General features: G+C 37.2%; 4 protein-coding genes across 7 annotated transcripts; 2 read left to right on the top strand and 2 right to left on the bottom strand.

Moving 5' to 3' along the window:
• Nucleotides 1-499: 499 nt before the first annotated feature.
• Nucleotides 500-2803, bottom strand: trmt10c (tRNA methyltransferase 10C, mitochondrial RNase P subunit). 2 transcript variants are annotated; one of them, XM_059552279.1, is made up of 3 exons: nt 2657-2762; nt 2181-2292; nt 500-1825 (listed from the first exon to the last, which is right to left on the bottom strand). In XM_059552279.1, exon 3 carries the CDS (start codon nt 1778-1780, stop codon nt 560-562), a length of 1221 nt encoding a protein of 406 aa, XP_059408262.1. In that variant the 5' UTR covers nt 1781-1825; nt 2181-2292; nt 2657-2762; the 3' UTR covers nt 500-559. The 2 variants fall into 2 exon arrangements, with proteins under 2 accessions (XP_059408262.1, XP_059408261.1); XM_059552278.1 differs by lacking the exon at nt 2181-2292 and having other exon boundaries at nt 2657-2803.
• A 121-nt stretch (nt 2804-2924) lies between these two features.
• On the top strand, nt 2925-6338 carry txnl4b (thioredoxin-like 4B). Its single transcript, XM_059552283.1, has 3 exons — nt 2925-3191; nt 5369-5520; nt 5987-6338. The coding sequence occupies exons 1-3, from the start codon at nt 3060-3062 to the stop codon at nt 6150-6152; spliced, it is 450 nt and encodes a 149-aa protein (XP_059408266.1). The 5' UTR covers nt 2925-3059; the 3' UTR covers nt 6153-6338.
• An 842-nt stretch (nt 6339-7180) lies between these two features.
• si:ch73-41e3.7 (uncharacterized protein LOC572312 homolog) lies at nt 7181-8866 on the bottom strand. 3 transcript variants are annotated; one of them, XM_059552280.1, is made up of 2 exons: nt 8771-8866; nt 7181-8166 (listed from the first exon to the last, which is right to left on the bottom strand). In XM_059552280.1, the coding sequence occupies exon 2, from the start codon at nt 8154-8156 to the stop codon at nt 7239-7241; it is 918 nt and encodes a 305-aa protein (XP_059408263.1). In that variant the 5' UTR covers nt 8157-8166; nt 8771-8866; the 3' UTR covers nt 7181-7238. The 3 variants fall into 3 exon arrangements, with proteins under 3 accessions (XP_059408263.1, XP_059408265.1, XP_059408264.1); XM_059552282.1 differs by having other exon boundaries at nt 8767-8801; XM_059552281.1 differs by having other exon boundaries at nt 8736-8799.
• Nucleotides 8867-11382: 2516 nt separating this feature from the next.
• On the top strand, nt 11383-11966 carry mrpl16 (mitochondrial ribosomal protein L16). The gene is given in 5 exon segments (XM_059552049.1): nt 11383-11535; nt 11615-11703; nt 11705-11770; nt 11772-11877; nt 11946-11966. Coding segments are annotated over 5 exon segments (435 nt in total).
• The last annotated feature ends 12448 nt before the right edge of the window (nt 11967-24414 follow it).

Raw genomic sequence — 24414 nt, 5'->3', positions numbered from 1 at the left:
TGTACTAGTAAAACATTTTATTTTTAATGCAGTGACTTTTAAATGAAACCAGAAGAAAGATCATTTTCACTTTCCTTACCAGTTTGAAATGGTAAAACTTCATAGCCAGAGCTGAAACATCATAAAATATCATTAATTTCATGAAACCCTGAACAGAACTTTCCAGCTCTGTCTGTGGCCCAAAATGAAAGAAAATGGAAATAAGTTACTTAAAGAAAATAAATCCTGTTTTTTTTCTTCTCTCACTGTGGCAATATTTTCAAGACACACTCTCTTGAGAACTATTTCTAAATCATGGTTATATTTGTTTATGCTGTATTATAATCACTGTATTACGAGAATGAAATGCTGTTTTCTGCAAATGTGATTAAAAATGTGTTTAACTGTCAAAATAATGTAGAAATCCTAATGGTCATAAATCAGGCCTGAATGAGAATTTAGTGTGAATATGTACATTTTACAAGAAAATCCCATTTCAGTCGTCTTAAACAGTCATGTGAAATCATTTTTATTGAGGAGTATAATGAGTTACAGTAAGTATAAAAAAATACAATATTAATCACAATCTTTTTCCGATTTTTTTTGTTTCTTGTTTTTTTGTGTGTCCATCTGTTTTGTTCTTACTGTGGCTCTGAACTAGAGCAGGGATCTCTAATGAATCGTTCTGGATGAAGCGACTCTTTGTGGTTCTTGTGACTCCTCTGCTCTGCTGGTGGAAGCCACTGTGTTTCCTCTTGGGCACAAACTCCAGCGCCTTCTGCCAGCTTCCCGTGTCCTTCAGCGTGCTCAGGATGCGGATCATCTGATCCAGGGTCAGATTCTTAGCTCCACAGTCCCAGTCCAGATACTCATCCAGTGGGAGTCGTGCCGTGGCCAGTTTGAGGCGTTTGGCGTTGGCCAGAGAAACGCCCGAGTGAATGGAGCGATCCACCATGGCACCGATGATGTACACCTTACTGTGATCAAACGTGTGCAGGACGTTCGGAGAATCGGCTGTCAGGTACACCAGGTCCTGCTGAGGAAACAGCTCCACATGTCTGTGCTCAGTGGCTGTGATCAGCAGCTGGTCCCATGTGTGCGCTCCGTAGCGTTTGAGGAGCTCACGGTGGTATGCGCCGTCCAGCTGCAGGCCGCAGAAGTGCAGGTGGAACGGGTCTGCGGCGCGGCGGTTCCAGCCTTCGCTCTCTATCAGCTGCGCAATGGTGTTCTCCATCTCTCTGCGGCTCATGTGCTGGTCGTAGCTCATGTCATACACCAGCGGCTGGCCGAAGCGCATGGCCTGCGCCACTCGCCAGCCGTGAAGGCAATCCATGGATCTGCTCCACAACTTCAGCAGGAAGCTGTTCTTGGGTTCTTTTGGATTGAATACCTCGTCCGCTTCACTCTCAGATTTCTTCCTCTCCTGTTTCTCCTTCTTGGAGATCTTGTATGACTCCTTAATCGCAAGAAACTTCAGGAACTTCTTCTTGGCAGACTTTGTGGTCAGTTCAGCGAGAGCTTCCAGCTGCTCGTCTGTGATGTTCTTGGGAACGAACTTCCCCGCCTGATGCCACATCTCCACCAGCTCACGGTTGGCTTCCAGCGTTGACTGATTCAGGCTTTTGCTCTCCTCCTGCAGCGCTTGAGATCTCATCACTGACTTCCACACATCCAAATTGAGAGCGTTTTCTGCGGCGTCTTTCCTGGCGGTCCAGCTGGAGCTGAAGGGCCTGACTGTGATGTGTGGCTTTCTGAAGCAGCTGCATCTCACGGCCAGTGAACACGAGCGCAGGAACATCATCACTGCACTTCAACACCTACAACATCACAATAATGTCTGGATCACCTACAAAACAACAAACAGCAGGGCCATGATTGAGTTACGATACTGGACTAGTTAGTCACACTCTTACTGCAGTCAATATTTCTCAGCGTGGGTTAAAAATTATATTTCTTAAATAGCTGTATGCTTAATTTTTCACAATTTACAAGTGGTATATAATGTTTTTTATTATAGTTTTATACTTTCAAATGATTTTTTTAAATGGACAATTTATATAAATGTTTATATGATCTATCTATCTATACACACACACACACACACACACACTGATGAGTCAATACATTATGACCAACTACTGTATCTAGTAGTGCTTTTCCACTGCATGTTGCGGCATGGCAGCTTTTATAACCTGTAGTACCTCTGGTACTGTAATATCAACAGCAGGTCCTCCAGTTCGCATCAGGTGAATTTGGAGGCTAAGTCATTAACAGAAATTCACCATCATGTTCCTCAAACCACTCCTTGATGATCTGGAAGTGTGGCATGGCACATTATACTATTGGTAATGGCCATCACTGGCGAGGAACACAGTTGCCATGAATGAGTGCACTTGGTCTGCAACGATGTTCAGATACCTAACAGAGGTTGTGGGGGACTAACTGCTTGCACATTTTGTATTTCTCTCTTATCTGACAAAATCAGTTCAGTTCACAGAGCTCTGAACTGAATCGGGTGTATTATATAAGGGAGACATGCAAAATGTGCAAGCAGCAAGTCCCCAGGACTGGAACACAGGACCAGTGGTCACAGAGATAACATAACTGTGATAATTAGCCCCAGTCTCCTCTACATCTGTCATCGCATTCAAACACATTACAAGTAACATCAACATACCATGTCAGATGTATTTCTATATCTTCACTCAGAAGTCACTGTACCCTCAAAAGGACACACGCTGCCTGCTGTCATGTGGATGTCGGTGTGCAACAATAAAAGCTGACCGTGAGGAAAGCTGCAGTCGTTTATTAAAAGAGCTGTCTGTAACTTAATTGAATATTTTTAAAATGTGCTAATATTTGTTAATGTAATTTAAAATATTAGAATACGTACTATCACTAACAGGAGTAAAATATTTATGTTGAGTTGTGTACACAGTGTGGGAACTATTGATGGCGTTTCTAGTCAGCTCACACACAGCAGCGCGCCACACTCCAGTAAACATCCGGTGGAGTCCAAGCGTGCACTCCTGATGTTGAGTTCATTTTGTCTAATTCTGGCTGAATTCATTTAAATCACCATGAGTTTATTTCTTCCTAAACTGTCGTGTAAAAAAGACATTGATGACGCAATTAAATCGGTCGCTGAGAAGGTGTTAGTTCTGCGATTCGGCAGAGATGAAGACTCGGTGTGTCTACAGCTGGACGAGATTGTGAGTTATGATGATCCCCATATTTACTAACAATTATTATTAATTGGTATATGTTTTCTGTTGGCTCTATATCACTTTTTATATTTTCATATATGCGTATTTGACAGACATGTACTTAACTTGCATTCTCTCACACAAATATAAGGTTTAATATATTTAGTGTATATATATCTCACTGTATAATTTGTTATATTTACATATGTGTGTAAGCTTTAAGCTTAATTTGTAAACTTTATTTAAAATGTTAATTTATAAAAATGACATGAAAATCTCAGATGAACTTTTTTTTTCCGTTTGAAGTCCTCATGTATATAATACACTATTTTCATATTTAATAGATGCAGTGGGTATAGAAAAGAACCATCCCCTTTTAAAATAATCACATTTTGTTGCTTTGCAGCCTGAAATGAAGGAGGAAACAGTTTTAGTTGTTTCCCAGCTGTATTAACTCAGTGCAACTTATATAAAGATAATATATTTAAATATCTATTATATATTTAAATGTATACTTACATTTATGCATTTAACAGACGCTTTTAACCAAAGCGACTTACAGTGCATTCAGGTTGTACAATTTTTTTTTTTTAAATGTATCATTATGTGTGTTCTCTGGGAATTGAACCCACGACCTACAGGTGCATCTCAATAAATTATAATGTCGTGTCAGTAATTCAACTCAAATTGTGAAACTCATGTATTAAATAAATTCAGTGCACACAGACTGAAGTAGTTTAAGTCTTTAGTTCTTTTAATTGTGAAGATTTTGGCTCACATTTAACAAAAACCCAACAATTCAATCTCAATAAATCAGAATGTGGTGATATGCCAATCAGCTAATCAACTCAAAACACCTGCAAAGGTTTCCTGAGCCTTCAAAATGGTCTCTCAGTTTGGTTCACTAGTCTACACAATCATGGGGAAGACTGCTGATCTGACAGTTGTCCAGAAGACAATCATTGACACCCTTCTCAAGGAGGGGAAGCCACAAACATTCATTGCCAAAGAAGCTGGCTGATCTCTGAGTGCTGTATCCAAGCATGTTAACAGAGAGTTGAGTGGAAGGAAAAAGTGTGGAAGAAAAAGATGCACAACCAACCGCGAGAACCGCAGATTTGTATTTCATTTGGAAATCAAGGTCCTAGAGTCTGGAGGAAGGGTGGAGAAGCTCATAGCCCAAGTTGCTTGAAGTCCAGTGTCACGTTTCCACAGTCTGTGATGATTTGGGGTGCAATGTCATCTGCTGGTGTTGGTCCATTGTGTTTTTCGTTTACCAAGAAATCTTGGAGCACTTCATGCTTCCTTCTGCTGACCAGCTTTTTGAAGATGCTGACTTCATTTTCCAGCAGGATTTGGCACGTGCTCACACTACCAAAAGCAGCAGACGTTTGTTAAATGACCATGGTGTTGGCGTGCTAGACTGGCCAGCAAACTCACCAGACCTGAACCCCAGAGAGAATCTATGGGGTATTGTAAAGAGGAAGATGAGAAACAAAAGACCAAACAATGCAGATGAGCTGAAGGCCACGGTCAAATAAACCTGGACTTCCATGCCACCTCAGCAGTGCCACAAACTGATCTCCCCTTACCAAGTATTGAGTACATGTACAGTAAATAAACATACTTTCCAGAAGGCCAACAATTCACTAAAATTTTTTTTTTAATTGGTCTTATGAAGTATTCTAATTTGTTGAGGTTTTTGTTTAATGTGAGCCAAAATTATCACAATTAAAAGAACAAAAGACTTAAAACTACTTCAGTCTGTGTGCATTGAACTTAATACACAAGTTTCACAATTTGAGTTGAATTACTGAAATGAACTTTTCCACGACCTTCTAATTTATTGACATGCACCTGTATATATATATATATATATATATGTATATGTGTATGTGTGTGTGTGTGTGTGTATAGCGTGTGTGAGTATATTTTTGTATATGTGCCTGTTTAGTAGATATTTAATAAATGTTATTATACTTTAAAAGTCACAATTTTAATGGGCATATATTTATGTATGTATATATAAAATATATATTGACCCCTTGGTAAATATAAACAAAGAAAATAAATCTGCATTGTTTATTTTTTAGATCTTTAATTCAAAACATACACAAAAGTCTAAGCTTTCATTGAAATATGTTGAATATGGTAAAATGTGGTTGTATTTGTGTTGTTGACAGCTGTCAAAGACGGCTCATGATCTGAGTAACATGGCCAGCATTTATCTGGTGGATGTGGACACGGTGCCGGTTTACACCAGATACTTTGACATCAGCTTCATTCCCTCAACGGTGTTCTTCTTCAATGGACAGCACATGAAGGTTGACTATGGGTGAGTGTTGATACATATTTCGCTCTACTTTTTCTTCCATATGTTATCCATTTATATTAGATATGACATAATTTTCTGTGTTTATTTGTGTTTACAAGAGCCACTGTTTTTTTCAGGTTTGCATTCAATTTAAGCTCAAATAACTTTCATTTGATTTTACTATTAATCATTCGTCTCTGAGTCAAAAGAAAACAGGATGTTTTTGCAAAAAGGTACAAACACAGGATATGTGGTTATGTGTGAAGTTAAAAAAAAACTTCTACTGAAACGGATGTTTCCAAAGTGTTTTAAAACAAGATTGATTTAATTTAATCCATTAGACGGATTATTTATTTGATAACATTTCACAGTTATCATGGGATTTCATATTCTGTCACATACATTCTAGCAGTCATAATTTCCTCTTTAGCTGTTTCCTGAAGTTGTTCATATCACTCCACTCAGATTTTGGTTTATTTCCATTCAGATCTCCAGATCATACCAAGTTTGTGGGAAGTTTCAAAACCAAACAGGACTTCATGGATCTGATTGAAGTGATCTATCGAGGTGCCATGAGAGGAAAACTGATCGTCCAAAGCCCTATCGACCCAAGAAACATTCCCAAATATGATCTACTGTACCATGACATCTAGCATCGAGTTTTACCCAACAAAATTAGAGTCAAGAATCACATCCTCTGACAGAGTGACTAGTTAAAGTGAGCTTTGTCAGGATGTAGAGTTTCCTGTGGAAATGACAATATATGATGTATTTATTCTGCCTTTGTGAAGTTTTTGTATGATGTTTTCAAAGTAAAGCATATTGATTGTACACTTCTAGTTTAATGTCACTGATGGTTATTTTAAACTATTTCAAACAGTTTTTCCACTTCTATTTTACTACTTTTTGATCATCAGATTTAGAGAAACGTACCATTGCATCACTTGCTAACCAGTGGTTCCTCTGCAGTGAATGAGTGCCGTCATAATCAGTCCAAACAGCTGATAAAAACATCACAGTAATCTACAAATAAACCACACCACTCCAGTCCCTCAATTCATATATTTAAGTCAAAAGCTGCATGTTTGGGAAAAAACTAATCCATCAAGACATTTCTTCTGGCTAAAATGCTATATTCCATAATTATGCTCCCTTCAGTAAGAAAGTATATCCCCAATTGTCCTCTCATTTCAAAATCCGCTAACCTTTTTGTTTAAAACCGTTTGGCCTGGTAAATGGTGCTTGATCTGTGCAAATTTCACATCTGATTCAGACCAGATGACTTGGACTGGAGGAAGCGTTATTATGGATTATACTAGTATTTTAGTTAAAAATGTCTTATTGATGTACTAGTTTTATACAAACACGCAGTTTTTGGCTTCATAAGACGGTAATAAATGTACTGGAGTCATTTGGATTTCTTGTGGATTGATGTGATGTTTTTATCAGCTGTTTTTGGACTCTTATTCTGACGGCACCCATTCACTGCAGAAGATCCATTGGTGAGCAAGTGATGAAATGCTACATTTCTCCAGATCTGATGAAGAAACAAACTCCTCTACGTTTTGGATGGCCTGAGAGTGAGCTCATTTTCAGCAAACATTCATTTTTACATTATACAGTAGTGTTACTTATGTTTTTTTTTTTTTTTTTTTTACAATAATCAGACAGAAATTCTAACTTTGATGCATAGTCTTTTATTTATTTCACAGATCCTTCAGGTCAGTCCATTTGTGTGATCATATTGAGTTGTTGTTTTGGTCCTTTGCACGGCTCTTGCTCCTGGTGATGATTTCAAATGGAGTTGGTGTAGCTTTTGGTTGGATGGTCTTGCTGAAGAAGCGGAAAACAGACTCCATGCAGATGATGGGTGCAGAGTCGTGACACTGAGTACCTGCAGAAATCTGCGGGCAGCCGGCCTTCAGAGACCCGACGGAGCGATTCAGGGGTTTGGTGCTGAGAATCCAAGTCCTGGAGTGGGATTTTAGCCAGTCGCGTCCAGCCTTTCCCAGCGGCTGATGCCACAGGTTGTGAGACGAATCCAAGAAAGCCACAGCCGTCACACGACGCTGAACCTCTTCAAGCTGACAGCAAAGCAGATCCACAAAAGCCAAGCCTCCATAGCCATGAGCGACCACAAAAATGTGCTCAGCGGAGCTCCGGGAAACTAAGCGTTCCCAGACCAGATGGACGTGATGCTCTAGAGTTTTCCCACCCTCGTTAGGGTTCATGATGATAACGGCACATGACTCCAGCGCAGCCCAGCGAAGATACGGGATCTGACTGCCTCGCTCCAGTCCCTCGTGAGCTGAAAGCTTCCAGCTCCACACGCCGCTCCGCACAGTTCCCCAGTCCTGAATCAGAATCAGAAGACTCCCAGGATGATACAGCGCCCCAGGACTCATGAATACAAAACCGTCCTCCTCGAGATGCACCCTAATAAGGTGAAAGTTCCTCTCTAAGAGATCATACACGTGCTGAGTGATGTAGTGACAGAGGTTGTGATGTTCCTGTTCGGTTCCATGGACGTCATCAAGTCTGAAGGTGAACCTGTATGGTTCACAGGTGACTTTGTGCCGCAGTTGACCGTCCTCAGAAAATGAGTATGGAAAATCCAAATGTATTTGATTATGGCTCATGTCGGAGTACTCCAACATTATGTGGGATCTGAAATATAAATATGCAAAAAATATATCTGTAAAAGTCTGGAATCAGGATTTGCTCACCAAGGCTGAATTTATTTAATCAAAAATACGTTACAAACAGTAATATTGTGAAATATTAATACAATTTAAAATAGTTGTTTTCTATCTAAATATATAGTCAAATGTAATTTATTCATTTGATCAAAACAGAGTTTTCAGCATCATCACTCCAGTCTTCAGTGACTTATGATCCTTCAGAAATCATTTCGTTTCGTTTCCACAAAAGTATGATTCAAATTGCAGACAAAAATCAGAAATGTTTCTTGAGCAACAAGTCTTCAGCTTTGATCACAGGAATAAATATAATTTTACAATATATTCACAAAGCAAACATATTTTAAAGTGTAATAATATCTCTCTGTTTTTACTTTTTTTTAATCAAATAAATGCAGCCTTGGTGAGCAGAAGATATTTCTCTCAAGGCATTAAAAATCCTAATTAATCCAATCTTGTTTGGATAATATACATTGATAGCCATCATTCATCTGATTTCACTCTAAATTCTGAACAAAGCATTTTTCATAAATTTACCAACACAATGGATGCTAATAAAGAAGATTACCTACTAACACTGTAGTCTGAGGACTTGCTAAAGTTAATCCTGATGTAGCTCGACTGACTGCTGAGACGTGCTATCTGTAATCATGTGACAGGTGTTTCTGATTGACGTGAGGGTGTGGCTTCAGGCCATTTCCACGCATATATTTTTGTGAACAATTTAAATTGTATATATATATATATATATATATATATATAGGGCTGGTAAGCGATTGATTTTTTTAATCTAATTAATTACATGATGTGGTGATTAATTAATCTAATTAATCGCACATCAAATTTGGAGAAAGTACTCTGAAAAGATAATTTAAAGTCATTGTTGTGCAAAGCATCAAACAGAGATTACAAAAAGTAGGTTTAGTAAGAAATATTTTGATAAAATTGATTACATATACTCTTTTGGATCATGTGAGTAAATGATGACACAATTGTCATTTTTGGTTGGGTGAACTATAACTTTAATACTTTGAAAATATTAAATTATTTCTTTAATGAAATGATGCTCTAAATAATAAACTAAAACTGCAAGTAGGTGGTGGTAAATGTCTTAATGATTAAGTCATCGAGTCATTTATTCATTCGTTTGATTCGTTCAAATGGCTGATTCATTCTGGAGTGAAGTAAACGAATCTTTAGGCATGTTTGAGATGCACCTTGCCTGGCCTGAAATTTAGGCGAGAGTAGGCGGCTGCAGTAAGGGGAGCAGTCAAAAAAGACCTTTAAAGTCGGACACTTTCTGAATATCGCTGTTTTGTCGCCCGGAAACGTCAGCAATGGAGGAGATCGCGTTCGCGTTTTTTATCGCAGAAGAAGTGGATGTAATCGAAATACCACTGTTTTGTCATCATGTGCAGATCACGTCCATAGTATTTTTTCCAAACTATGCTAGTCAAAACTGTTGTAGCAAACGTTTTTCAGAATTTCTTCCCTTCCCTTGTTTTAAGCCAGACCCTGACACTTCTCGGATGAAACCACACAAAGATGAGGCATAATGGCTAATCAGTCTATTTAGATATGTATGTGTGCATGTATATTTTTAGTTGATTGATTTATTAATTCACACAAACATACAATAGAATAAAGTGAAAATTACAAGGAAGAATTCTAATTAAAAGAAAAATAAAATAAACGCATGTCCTAATTCTAAACTTCACTAGGCGTGTTTTGGTTTTGTTTAGTTGGCATGTAAATATAAATAAATAAATGGGTAATCTAATTCTTAGAATAAAGAGAAAATGTATCAGTTGACATTCTCAGCCAATGAGCATGGAGCTGTGTCGTCAGTCAGTCGATTCCCATCATTTTTTTGATCAGCGCAGTCGGTGGAGAGCAACTGCGCTCGACTGCTCAGTCCGACACAGCTGCCTCGCCATCGCAAGAGTTTTTTGGCACACGTCAGCATGACATCAGAGCGTCAGCATGACATCAGAGCAAGTAGGTATTATTACCCATTTTACTCATAATGATTGAATGCATAATCTAAAAGTTCAGTTTAGAAGTATCGTATCAGTATCGTTATCGACAATACTGGCCATTAAAAGTATCAGTATTGTATCGAAAACAAAATATGTGGTATCGCCCATCCCTAGCAGATGATCCCAGATGATAAAGAATTTTATGTGCAGCGTGTTTCTTTATTTGGTTGTGTTGTGAGCATTTGCAGCACATGTGTTGTCAAATTGATGAAGATATTTTCATGATTTGCTGGTGCTTTTTCTACTTTCATGTCTTTTCTGAAGTTGCAGTGCGCTGAGCTCTCTCAGCCACCGTAGTCTGCAGTATTACTGATTTTAGACTAAACTTTACTTTACATATCTGTAATAAACAGAGTGTCATAATTTGTCGAATGTGATATTTCACCCACTAAACTCGAATGAATTAGCTGAAATCACTTTCTTCCACAGCAGATAACCTTTATTTAGGTCTTGGCAGCAGGATTGAGGACTTCAGCAGTAATGACATTTCATTAGTTGATGCTTGTTGGTCTTGTATTATTTATTCCCTTTCAACAAAGCGCATGAGCAGTTTCTGATTCCTTTGTTCTCAAGATCAAGAGTGTAGTGCTGCATGATTTGGGGATAAAATTAACGCTAACCTGACTTTTCCAATAAAAATTGCAAATGCACTTTAAAATGAAATAAAAAAATAAAATAAAATAAAAAAATCCGGGTTAATTCAAAATTTGGGCAAAATCCATTAATACAGAAAATAATAAGAATAAGAATATTTTTTATTCTTGTTGTTTCTGAAAAAAAAATGAAATTTAGTTGTTTGTTTGTTTTTTATTTAGTTTTTGTATTTTTATATTTTAATTTAGTAACAGCAATATTAACTAAAATAATATTTAGTTTTTTACAAAAAAAAAATATATATATATATTTTAAGAAAAACAATATAATACTAATAATCGAACTAAAATTACAATACTAATATTTACGGCTGCCTTAATTTCATTGCTTATATTTAATTCAGTGTGATTTCATTTTATAAATATATGCAGAGATATTAAGACAGCGGTTGCGCCATATTTCAGTTTTAAGAAAGCTCATTTTGGTTTTATTTTTTGATGAATTGTGCAGCCACTAGACTAGAGTGATTTATGTTTTTCTCTCATGCAGACATGGTTCTACCAGACTAGCCTAAACTGAAGCTCCTCGAAAAGGACCCTATGTTAAAACAAGCAAATAAGGAGATGCAGAAGCTGCATGACATCCAGAGACCGGCCGAAAGCACAAATATGTTCAGTGAAGGACAGTACTGGATTGTGATCAGTGTTTTGAAGTAACACAGAAAGTGTATCTTTATTTAGTACATATTAAAGGTCACCGAATGTAAATGCAGTAGGTCTGTAGGCTCTGGGTGGAGGTTATTTGCTCTTGGGTCACATGGAGATGATGCGTCTCACCATCACGTTTGCTGTGTGGTGCATCAAGGCCCCGTACCATCACTCGTAAAGGCCTGGGCCAGTGTGTGGGTGGCTGGAAGGTTGCCTTCGATCATTATGTGACTGGTGAAATGCGGCCGGTTGGTGGTGGAGGTTGAGGATCGTGTTGAGCTGGGTGAGGTGGAGGCTGTCCTCAAAGAAGTGGACAAGAAGCTTCCCTTTCCAGCCAAGGTTTGTTCTGAGTAGGTTTAGTTTCTAACTTCCTCTTTATTCTTTTTCATAATCTGCTTTTCCTCCAGATCGATGTGGCAATAAAGTGAATAGGGAAAGTGTTGTGTAACATTTACTTACTTTTTTCCCGTTTATTTAGTTTACTCAACCCTCTTGTAGTACTTGATCATTTTAAACCAGAAAATGTAACATTTTAATTTTCAGTTTCAAAAAAATATTTTTAAAACTGAATATAAGAAAGGTGTGAAACTTTGTGACTTTTCTTGCACTTGCTATGCACTTTGACACTTCAAATCAACATTACAAAAAAAAAAAACATTTACTAAAGTCATCTTTATTCAAATGCAAAACATAATAAAAGAAATTGATTATTAATTAAATTGGAATTACGTATGACCAATCTGCATCCAGTTGCATTTGCTTTATTATTAATTTAAGTACCACATTAATTAAACATTTTTTTTTAAAATGATAATTTTATTTAGAAATAAATGGTGCATAATTAAGAGGTAAATATTGATCGGTTCTATGAAATCCTCTTAAAATACAAAATATTAAAGAATAAATATTATGTAACTATTTTATGGCACATTCACGTAATTAAAAATGTAAGAATTTAATCGATTAAATTAAACAATTTTGACCGCCAAGATCAGATGTGATTGTATTAAAAGCATTAAAAACTGCTAGATCCGATTACTTTTCTTCTCTTTTAGAAGAAAACAAACATAACCCCAGGTATTTATTCAATACAGTGGCTAAATTAACGAAAAATAAAGCCTCAACAAGTGTTGACATTTCAGAAGAATTGAAGAATGAAGAATTGTATAAACTTGTTAAATCATCTAAACCAACAACATGTATGTTAGACCCTATACCATCTAAGCTCCTGAAAGAGGTGCTTCCAGAAGTCATAGATCCTCTTCTGACTATTATTAATTCCTCATTGTCATTAGGACATGTCCCCAAAACCTTCAAACTGGCTGTTATTAAGCCTCTCATCAAAAAACCACAACTTGACCCCAAAGAACTAGTTAATTATAGACCAATCTCGAATCTCCCTTTTCTGTCCAAGATACTAGAAAAGGTGGTATCCACACAATTATATTCCTTCTTAGAGAAAAATGGTATATGTGAGGATTTCCAGTCAGGATTTAGACCGTATCATAGTACTGAGACTGCTCTTCTTAGAGTTACAAATGATCTGCTCTTATCATCTGATCGTGGGTGTATCTCTCTATTAGTTTTATAGGATCTTAGTGCTGCGTTTGACACAATTGACCACAACATTCTTTTGCATAGACTTGAATACTTTGTTGGCATCAGTGGAAGTGCATTAGCATGGTTTAAATCGTACTTATATGACCGCCATCAGTTCGTAGCAGTGAATGAAGATGTATCCTATCGATGACAAGTGCAGTATGGAGTACCTCAAGGCTCAGTACTAGGGCCGCTACTCTTCACGCTTTATATGTTACCCTTGGGAGATATCATCAGGAAACATGGTGTTAGCTTTCACTGTTATGCTGATGATACTCAGCTCTATATTTCTTCGCAGCCCGGTGAAACACACCAATTTGAAAAACGAATGGATTGCATAGTCGATATAAAAAACTGGATGACGAGTAATTTCTTACTGCTAAATTCTGAAAAAACAGAGGTGTTAATTATATGACCTAAAAACTCTGCTTGTAATAACCTAGAACACTGTCTAAGACTTGATGGTTGCTCTGTCAATTCTTCGTCATCAGTTAGGAACCTAGGTGTGCTATTTGATCGCAATCTTTCCTTAGAAAGCCACGTTTCTAGCATTTGTAAAACTGCATTTTTCCATCTCAAAAATATATCTAAATTACGGCCTATGCTCTCAATGTCAAATGCAGAAATGTTAATCCATGCATTTATGACCTCAAGGTTAGATTATTGTAATGCTTTATTGGGTGGTTGTTCTGCACGCTTAGTAAACAAACTACAGCTAGTCCAAAATGCAGCAGCAAGAGTTCTTACTAGAACCAGGAAGTATGACCATATTAGCCCGGCCCTGTCAACACTGCACTGGCTCCCTATCAAGCATCGCATAGATTTTAAAATATTGCTTATTACTTATAAAGCCCTGAATGGTTTAGCACCTCAGTATTTGAATGAGCTCCTTTTACATTATAATCCTCTACGTCCGCTACGTTCTCAAAACTCAGGCAATTTGATAATACCTAGAATATCAAAATCAACTGCAGGCGGCAGATCCTTTTCCTATTTGGTGCCCAAACTCTGGAATAACCTACCTAACATTGTTCGGGAGGCAGACACACTCTTGCAGTTTAAACCTAGATTAAAGACCCATCTCTTTAACCTGGCATACACATAACATACTAATATGCTTTTATTATCCAAATCCGTTAAAGGATTTTTAGGCTGCATTAATTAGGTAAACCGGAACCGGAAACACTTCCCATAACAACCTATGTACTTGCTACATCATTAGAAGAATGGCATCTACACTAATATTTGTCTGTTTCTCTCTTGTTCCGAGGTCACCGTGGCCACCAGATCCAGTCTGTGTCCAGATCAGAGGGTCACTGCAGTCACCCGGATCCAGTACGTATCCAGACCAGATGGTGGATCAGCACCTAGAAAGGACCTCTACATCCCTGAAAGACAGCGGAGACCAGGACAACTAGAGCCCCAGATACAGATCTCCTGTAAAGACCTTGTCTCAGAGGAGCACCAGGACAAGACCACCGGAAACAGATGATTCTTCTGCACAATCTGACTTTGCTGCAGCCTGGAATTGAACTACTGGTTTCGTCTGGTCAGAGGAGAACTGGCCCCCCAACTGAGCCTGGTTTCTCCCAAGGTTTTTTTCTCCATTCTGTCACCGATGGAGTTTCGGTTCCTTGCCGCTGTCACCTCTGGCTTGCTTAGTTGGGGTCACTTCATCTACAGCGATATCTTGATTGCAAATAAATGCACAGACACTATTTAACTGAACAGAGATGACATCACTGAATTCAATGATGAACTGCCTTTAGCTATCATTTTGCATTATTGACACTGTTTTCCTAATGAATGTTGTTCAGTTGCTTTGACGCAATGTATTTTGTTTAAAGCGCTATATAAATAAAAATAAATAAATGTTGTCAAAAACAGAAATGCTACAAAATGCATGATATTTTATGAGAGTGTGATGTGCTTGAGCACAACAGACAAAACAGAACTTAAAAAAAATTGTTTAAGATTTCATTCAGCAAATATAATAATACAAATAAAAATTAAATCTACAATACAAAATTGCTCAACACTTTCTTTCAGATGTTCAAACCCAGTGCTTAAGACCCACATCCGAAGCCACTTAACAAAAACAGTGGTAAGTTGAGAAATGATGGGAAATGTCTGTACTTGAATGCTTTAGAAGACTTGTTGCATAAGATGATGTTATTCAGAAATGCATTTATCAAGAGTTTCTTGTTTCTGAAAGTTTGCCAAAATAATCAGTGGGCTTTTGAAAAGCCTTTGCTTCCTCTTTACCCCAAAAATTGAAATTCTGTCAACATTTTCTAACACGCCTGTCGTTAGAACAAGACTGTCTGTCTTCAGTAAACCTCAAAAGAAGAAGCAGAATGTTTATAATACTCTTTATCATGACCTTCAGGCTTTAAAAACATGCCAAAATGTATTTTAAACATAGCCCATACTTGTGAAATTTTGATGGTTAATCCCTGAATATCGTGCAAAAATCTAATTCATGAGTATTTATATTAACGTAATTAAAAACCACATCAAATGGGATACACAAATTTTGAAAAAAGAAAAAAAACTGATCTGTTGTACCGTTCACACAGTAAATGTGTTTTAATTAAAGTTTAAAGTCCAGTGTCAAAAGTAATATTGGAAATATTCAATACAATTTCTTAAGGGAAAGAAAATCCAGCTTTATTTTTTATATAGAATTTAATAATAATGTCAAGTCAAGTCAAGTCACCTTTATTTATATAGCGCTTTAAACAAAATGCATTGCGTCAAAGCAACTGAACAACATTCATTAGGAAAACAGCGTGTAAATAATGCAAAATGACAGTTAAAGGCAGTTCATCATTGAATTCAGTGATGTCATCTCTGTTCAGTTTAAATAGTGTCTGTGCATTTATTTGCGATTGTAACGCGTTAAACTCCATAATTATTGGGAAGAAGGAGGCGGGAACTGGCGGACAATCAAAACGACTTTAATGACAAAATAAACACAAAACAGCGCGGCAGCCCCTCACGGCCGACTGCCGCGCACAAACAAAAACCTAACACAACTAAAATCCAGGCCTTGTCCTCTCTCGTCCGTCACTGTCATCGCTCCTCTTTTATATCCTTCCATCTCCTCCGTGGGACTCGAGACCGGTGGGTAGAGCAGGTGTCGCTCATCTCCAATCACTCCACCGGCCTTGCCCCGTTCCCACGGCTCTCGGCCCGCCCCACTCGTCACAGCAATCAAGTCAACTATATCGCTGTAGATGAAGTGACCCCAACTAAGCAAGCCAGAGGCGACAGGGCCAGTTTTTCTCTGACCAGATGAAACCAGCAGTTCAATTCCAGGCTGCAGCAAAGTCAGATTGTGCAGAAGAATCATCTGTTTCCTGTGGTGTTGTCCCGGTGGTCATCTGAGACAAGGTCTTTACAGGGGATCTGTATCTGGGGCTCTAGTTGTCCTGGTCTCTACTGTCTATCAGGGCAATAGAGGTCCTTTCTAGGTTAAAGAGATGGGTCTTTAATCTAGATTTAAACTGCAAGAGTGTGTCTGCCTCCCGAACAATGTTAGGTAGGTCATTCCAGAGTTTAGGTGCCAAATAAGAAAAGGATTTGCCGCCCGCAGTTGATTTTGATATTCTAGGTATTATCAAATTGCCAGAGTTTTAAGAACGTAGCGGGGCGTAGAGGATTGTAATGTAAAAGGAGCTCATTCAAATACTGAGGCGCTAAACCATTCAGGGCTTTATAAGTAATAAGCGAATCTATATAATGTTCAATAGGAAGCCAGTGCAGTGTTGACAGGACAGGGCTAATTTGGTCATACTTCCTGGTTCTAGTAAGAACTCTAGCTGCTGCATTTTGGACTAACTGTAGTTTGTTTACTAAGCGTGCAGAACAACCACCCAATAAAGCATTACAATAATCTAACCTTGAGGTCATAAATGCATGGATTAACATTTCTGCATTTGACATTGAGAGCATAGGCCGTAATTTAGATATATTTTTGAGATGGAAAAATGCAGTTTTACAAATGCTAGAAACATGGCTTTCTAAGGAAAGATTGCGATCAAATAGCACACCTAGATTCCTAATGCTTGGAGGAAACTACAGTTATATGTATATCACCCTGGAGCCCAAGACCGGTTGCCCACTGAAGCTAAGCAGGGCTGAGCCTGGTCAGTACCTGGATGGGAGACCTTCTGGGAAAACTATGTTGCTGCTAGAAGAGGTGTTAGTGAGACCAGCAGGGGGTGCTTATCCTGTGGTCTGTGTGGGTGCTAGCCCCCCAGTGTAGTGATGGGGACACTATACTGTCAACAAGCACCGTCTTTCGGATGAGACGTTAAACCGCCTCTCTGTGGTCATTAAAAATCCCAGGACATCTTTAAAAAAGAGTAGAGGTGTGACCTCGGTATCCTGACTAAATTTGCCCATTGGCCTCCAACCATGATGGCCTCCCAACAATCCCCATATCTGCTGATTGACTTCGCCAGTAATGTGGTGTGTGGTGGGCATTCTGGCGCAATATGGCTGCCGTCGCACACTGGTGGTGGATGAGGAGATACCCCCTGTCTATGTAAAGCGCTTTGAGTGCCTAGAAAAGTGCTATTTAAATGTAAGGAATTATTATTATATTTATGTGAAATTGATATTTACATTGCAGCAGGATTATTATTGTTAACTAAAAATAAAACCTTAAAAATGTGTTATTTGAAAAAATAAATATTAACTGAAAAAAAACCAAAAACCTTTTATTTAAGCATTTTAGTGCACTTAACTAAAACTGATTTAAAATGAATAAAAACTACATAGACAAATAATAAAAACAAAAACAACTAACAATTAAAAATATAAAGGAAAATATAACAAAAAAAAAAATAAAAACTATAACTGAAAGATTCTAAAAACACTGCATTGCAATAAAACCAATTGTATGTATGTATTCACATTAATTGATTAATAAATTAATTGATCATTTAAAAAAAATTATGAAGAGCTCTAAAAATGTGCATGCCTAATGTAAAGGTGTGAATTAGGTCTAAGATGTCATCAAATCATGACGGAATTGGCATTTTTAGGTGAAATATTTATTTCAAATTTTATATTTTGCCTGATTATAATGATATGTTGTTTTACTTAAATTTATGGTCTAAAATTTTTCTTTTTTTTTCTTCTTTTTCTCCTCTGGCTTTGTTAAAACCTCAATTTGCCCCTTAAAAAGGGGAATTGGAAGCTGCTGACCAATTCTTCCGTATATTGGCTCTGGAGGACATTCTTGGTTTGTCTGTTCTGTGAGTAATATATTGTGTAATAATTCTATATGTGGGCAGATTGCTACATCATCACGGTCTGATTGTGATTTTTTTTTAATGCTTTTGACTCATATCTGTTCTGGCATTGAAAAGGAAAGAAAAAGAAGAATTGCAGAAGCAATTTCCTTAAAGAACAGTTAGGAGGAACATTCTGCCAAACATCTTAAGTTTCACTGATTTTGGGTGCTTTCACAATATGTTTTTGTATGTTTCTGGCTAAGTGTGCACAGCTTTCTGTTCCTCCAAAGAAACATGAAGATATTATGCATGTGTCCCCTCAGTTCAAAGCAGAAAGTCCTTGAGGCTCTAGAGGTTATAAACAAGCAGATTCAAAATAAAAAGTTGATCATGACATAACTGGCTGTTAACATTTGTGTGTTTAGGAGAACATGTGCTCAGTTGTTAGCAATCTTGAGGAGATGAAGGTTCAGATGGATAGTTTGGAGGAGAAATGCAGGATAATGAGAAGCAAACTAGACGACGAAGAAGAAAAGGCACAGGAGGTTTAAGCATGCTTCATTGATTTGATGACACACTACTGGCTTCATTTCAACAGTCAGTGACTGTTTCTTGTTGTTTAATCATGGTGTTTTATTCTTATCTGTTCCAGTTTCTCCAGCTGTCAGAACAGACAGTACTGCATCTTCCTGCTTTACTGTCTCGCCGAGCCAACGAGCCAACGCTACCACAGGGCTCCAGACTAAAATTTAACAGCTGTGGCACCAGTGTCACTAAGTTCTACAGATGGTGACGCCAGGAGCAGATCTGATAGTGTTGGGGGAGGTATGGGGGGTATTCAAAATAAAGATAATTTAATTAAAAAATAGTATTGTTTTGCATTAATAAGGGCAGTTAATAATAATTTTTCATGTTCATTTCTTGTTTATTTTTCTTTTGTTTATTGTTATACAGATTTGACAGTAAAGCACCAAGCTTGAGTTGAGATGCATACAAAATTAACCTTTATTAACAACAGTAACAGCTGCAAAATCTACTGTTTATATACAGAAAATGTATATATTCCTCTCTTATTAAATGTACCATTATTCTTCTAGCATACAGAACTGACCAACTAGAACGATTATGTGTCATTTAGTAGCAAATTGAAGAAAAGTTTAATTTTTACTTTTTCTTACACAAAAAGAGTGTATGAGTGTATGAAAAAACACCTGTTCAATTATCATGGTGTCTAATCATTATTTTGATATGCCACACCTGTGAGGTGGATGGATTTTCTCGGCAAAGGAAAAGTGCTCACTAACATAGATTTATGACCAATTTGTGAACAATATCTGAGAGAAATAGGCCTTTTGTGGACATAGAAAAAGTCTTAGCTCAGCTCATGAAAAATGGGGTTAAAAACAATAGTGTTAAGTTTATAATTTTGTTCAGTGTATTAATATAAACAGGTTAATAGATGTTTTCTCCAGGAATACATTATCAGCTTGGAAATCTTAGATAAATGCTTAATAAATGCATTACACTGTAACTAAATTCATTCGATTCTACAGTTGATTTAGTCAACTAAAATCTTATAATATTTAGTTTAATAAATTTGACTAAAAACTAAAACAATTCAGATGACTAAAATATAACTAAAACTAAATAGAAATGGGCTTCCATAGTTTGCTGCCTTTATGCTGATTTCAATAAAAACATTGAAAAAAAAATGGAAATCATAAAAAAGGTTTGTTGCATTGCTGTAATGATGATTTGCAAGGGAAATGCAAAATGTTAATTTGCCATCAAGATAATGTCATAATGCTGAAGATTATAATGTTTCTGAAAATAGGCTTTATTTTCTTCATTCAAAATGTAATTTTTTTTCTTTAGAGTTTGTCTGAAATGGGACATATTTTAGTGACATTTCTCCCAAATAAAATAACCTTTGAGCTGTTTTGTTCATTTGGTTGTGATCTGAGTAATATCAATATTAATTTTATCACTTTGTTATTCACTTATGGTTTACACTATGACCACAAGTAGTGTTTTTGTATTATAGTATCTCTGTTAATCGATAAAGCTATATTGACTAGTTAGCCTTAAAGGAACACTTTTTTAGACTTCAGCTTATTCACAGTATCCCCCAGAGTAAGATAAGTCCATACATACCTTTTTCATTTCTGTGCGTTCTGTAAGTGTTATTTGACGCACCCACCGCTAGCCTAGCTTAGCACAAAGACTGGATGTAAATGGATACTGGTAGCATAGTAATCCCAATAAGTGACAAAATAATGCAAACATTTTCCTATTTACATGTTGTGATCTGTATAGTCACAGCGTGTACAAATAACAAGGCTATATTAGACAGAGACCATTTTTAATCATATAAATACTGGGAAATATATTCTCACTAGGCGTAGGAGCACAGCTAACGTTACTTGGGCGGAGTGGCTACTTGGGCGTAGTGATTAGCGCAGCACACGAGACCGTAAACAAAACAAACGTGACTAACTAGCTAGAAGTGACTCGTGATCATGGCTGACTTTGAGGAATTGTCAGACTCAGGAATTTTACTGTGTATCAAACCAAGATCCAGAACCATATAGTTTTGAGCCAGAATACACAGGCGAGGAGTTACAAACTTTGGAAGCTGGAAGACGAAGGGAGAATCAGAACGAACACGGACTGGTGGTGTAAATGTGGAACATGCCAACCTATGCCGACAGAAACCGAGTGCCTTTGTTGTAATGAATGGGACCGGGTATTGCCATCAATGTCAAGGCTTGATGACAATCAAAATATTTACGTCACTACCACGGAAGATTTCTCTGCCCTAATACACCCGGCAGTTGTCTCTTTTTTCCCATTGTGACAAGATCAACTGGAAGAAACGTCCCATGCCGAGTGAACCTAATGGTCAGCTGTCCACCAAGTAAGTGATTTTGTTATAATGATCATTCATAGTTCAATGAAATTGTAGTATAGCCATTGCATACAGTGTGTCACAATAATAACAATAAAGGGGATACACGGATACACGGACCCCCTATTCACGTAATAGTGTCACTACTAAGGTTATATTACATTAGCATGGCACTGTTACATTATGGCTAATGTTAGTCATCTCAAAACATAAAGGGAACACTTACCGCAGCAACAGGTGATCCAATTTGTCCTGTCTTTATTATCGATGGGATGGCTGTATCCTTTAGCACACGTTTCATGGTCCGTGTGGCAACTTGCATTTTTTCAAAATAGTCGTCTACAGTAAAATGTTCAGAGCAAACGAAATACTTCGTGATGGTGTTTACAGGTGTGTTTGGATCTATTTCCAGAGCAAGTAGCCATCGATTCATCAGGTCAGCGTTTGTGGTTGGAATTCTATGAAACATCATAGTAATACCTGGTCTCCCCTTGTGCGTCAAATAACTCTTACAGAACGCACAGAAATGAAAAAGGTATGTATGGACTTATCTAACTCTGGGGGATACTGTGAATAAGCTAAAGTCCTCAAAAGTCGGAGTGTTCCTTTAAGGCTTAATGCTTAATTTCTGGTTGACGAAGCAGCCAAGTCTGGCCATGTTCTCAGGCCGAGTCTGCTTGTGTTTTTGTGATAACAGCATACTGTTTATCCTAATGACATCTATAGCATGAGGTTTTGACACCTTCTTCACCATATCCCCTCAGAAATACATGCTAGTGGTAGTGCAGAAGTGGGAGTAAGTCACACATGTGCAAGTCACAAGTAAGTCTCAAGTATTAACCTTCAAGTCTCAAGGAAGTCCAAGTCAATTTTTTGTGAGAATCAAGCAAGTCAATTCACCGCTTTTGTCAAGCAATTCAAGTCAAGTCGTAGCTTGGGTCATGCAAGTCACTGTCAAGTCATACAAATGTTTGATGATTTAACTTAATTTATCTTTTAAAATAACTTAAAACTACAGTAGTTATGGACTATGGGAGTTTTATTTGCAACAAAACAAAATTTCAATATGCATTCCTACTCAAAAAGTGTCCACATACAGCTGAGTTGTTAATACAATAAAAATCTTAAATAAATAAAAATTAAAACTACATAGAATAAGATTTAAATTTAACTGAAATTAGTCCTGCATAAAGGCATGAAAAGCATTTAGGTACAGCTGTTTCAATATGCCTCAAACATTGAAGAAAACCATTAAAAAAGTATTAAACAATTCACATAAAATGGTTTCTATGGCACCAAATGGTATTCGTCAAAAATCACTTTTATGGGACATGAACACATCAGCTTATATATCTCCAGAGGTGGGTAGTAACGAGTTACATTTACTTCGTTACATTTACTTGAGTAATTTTTGGGGTAACTAATACTTTTCGGAGTATATTTAAAGATGGGTACTTTATACTCTTACTTGAGTACATTTTTGGGGAAAAATCTCTACTTTTACTCCGTTACTGTGGGCGACGCTCCTCTCGTTACTTTATCTTAATGCAATAAATGTTATAATGCTTCAGTTTATTCCAAACACGCCGTCTACTTTTCTCTGGGCAATGAGCGATGCCCATTCGTGAATGATTCATTCTTTTGAGTCAATTCTGTTCAAATGCTTGATCAAACCAATTGGCAAACGAGTGAATTGGTTCATGAATCAGTTTGAATGAGTGGTTCAGTTCCCTGCCGCACGCGCTGAGCGTCTGAAGTGATTCACTCGGAGTTGTAACGTTTAACATCAGCAGCGTTGAAAACGGGACTATGGAACTGCACTGAATTGAAATCTGCAAAGGCTATTATTTGCTAGCGATGGAGATCCTTATTAGATGAACACCGCGTGTGCTGTCTACTGTTTAACAGGTAATAACTTGGGCTACATTCGATTACAGTACACGATACCACTGTGACATTAGTTTCTTGTACGTGTGTGGCTTATAACAGAGGGGAGTCAAGTTGAATGCAGCTTCCAAAAGACAAAAAATAGCCGATTAAGATTTTATTAATTTTAATACAATCACACCGGCGTGAGTACGTTCAGCAAGTCATACCTATCATCAGCTGCTAAATTCAGATCTGTGATTTCTTGCTGGCGCTGAGCCAGAGATAGATGCGTTTATACAGCGCTGCGCATTATAACCAATCACACATGATTCTTTTGAGCTTATTAAAGCATTGTCCAATCAGAGGCGTTCAGATGAGTCATCGCTAAAATTCCGGTGCTTCCTTCACTCACTCACTGACTGAATACCTCTTTCTGACGAATTCTCTCGTCAGAAACAACAAAGTGCAGATGTGTGTACGAATCTTTAATTAAGATATTGATTTCACAGTGTTAACAGTTTCAGTGATTTTAATGGGAGTTTCTGAGAGTGATTGAAATCTAGACTGTCTTTAAAATTATCTTTAATAATGTAAATGTTATTTGCTCTCTTTCTGAACAATGAAAGATTAGTAGAAATATTTATATAACATTAACTTTCAATGTTAAATTCACATTTAATATAAAGTCAGTCGTATTAAAAATATGTTATGGCATGACACCTATATCTGTTACTTAAGTAAACAGACAGGGTTTTATAATAAATTACATAAATTGGAGTAAAGGCTGATGAAATATATACATTTATACACGCACACATACATTACATACATTTTATCTATATATCTAAATAAAAATAGGCTCAGTATATATGACCCAAAGTAACTAGTAACTAACTACTTGAGTAGATTTTTTATCTGATACTATAGACTAGTACTTTTACTTTTACTTGAGTAAATATTTCTAGATGTACTTTTACTTTTACTTGAGTACAGTTTTTGGGTACTCTACCCACCTCTGTATATCTCTATTATCATAACAGTCGGAGTGACTCTGATTAGTGAACAGTAAACTTTGAAGTGTCAGCTTTGTGGACAAATGTTGATTATCTATCTAGTCAGAAAGAATCATGAGCAAAAACATTTTTATTTTGGGTATGTCATTTCTGTCTCCATGCAGAAATCCATCAGTGGATCAACCGTAATGTTATGAATTGACGAGAGTATTTTTTGTACACGAAGAAAATAACAACTTCA

This window comes from Carassius carassius, chromosome 6 (genome assembly GCF_963082965.1).
Source record: "Carassius carassius chromosome 6, fCarCar2.1, whole genome shotgun sequence".
Classification (NCBI taxonomy): Eukaryota; Metazoa; Chordata; class Actinopteri; order Cypriniformes; family Cyprinidae; genus Carassius; species Carassius carassius.
This window is presented reverse-complemented; position numbering and strand designations above follow the sequence as displayed.

Bases quoted from the DNA above. Each gene is read 5' to 3' on its own strand.
- trmt10c (XM_059552278.1), bottom strand. From the start codon at position 1,780: ATGATGTTCCTGCGCTCGTGTTCACTGGCCGTGAGATGCAGCTGCTTC.
- si:ch73-41e3.7 (XM_059552280.1), bottom strand. From the start codon at position 8,156: ATGTTGGAGTACTCCGACATGAGCCATAATCAAATACATTTGGATTTT.
- txnl4b (XM_059552283.1), top strand. From the start codon at position 3,060: ATGAGTTTATTTCTTCCTAAACTGTCGTGTAAAAAAGACATTGATGAC. The intron at 3,192-5,368 runs GTGAGTTATGAT...TGTTGTTGACAG, and splicing joins GTCTACAGCTGGACGAGATT to CTGTCAAAGACGGCTCATGA. The intron at 5,521-5,986 runs GTGAGTGTTGAT...ATTTCCATTCAG, and splicing joins CACATGAAGGTTGACTATGG to ATCTCCAGATCATACCAAGT.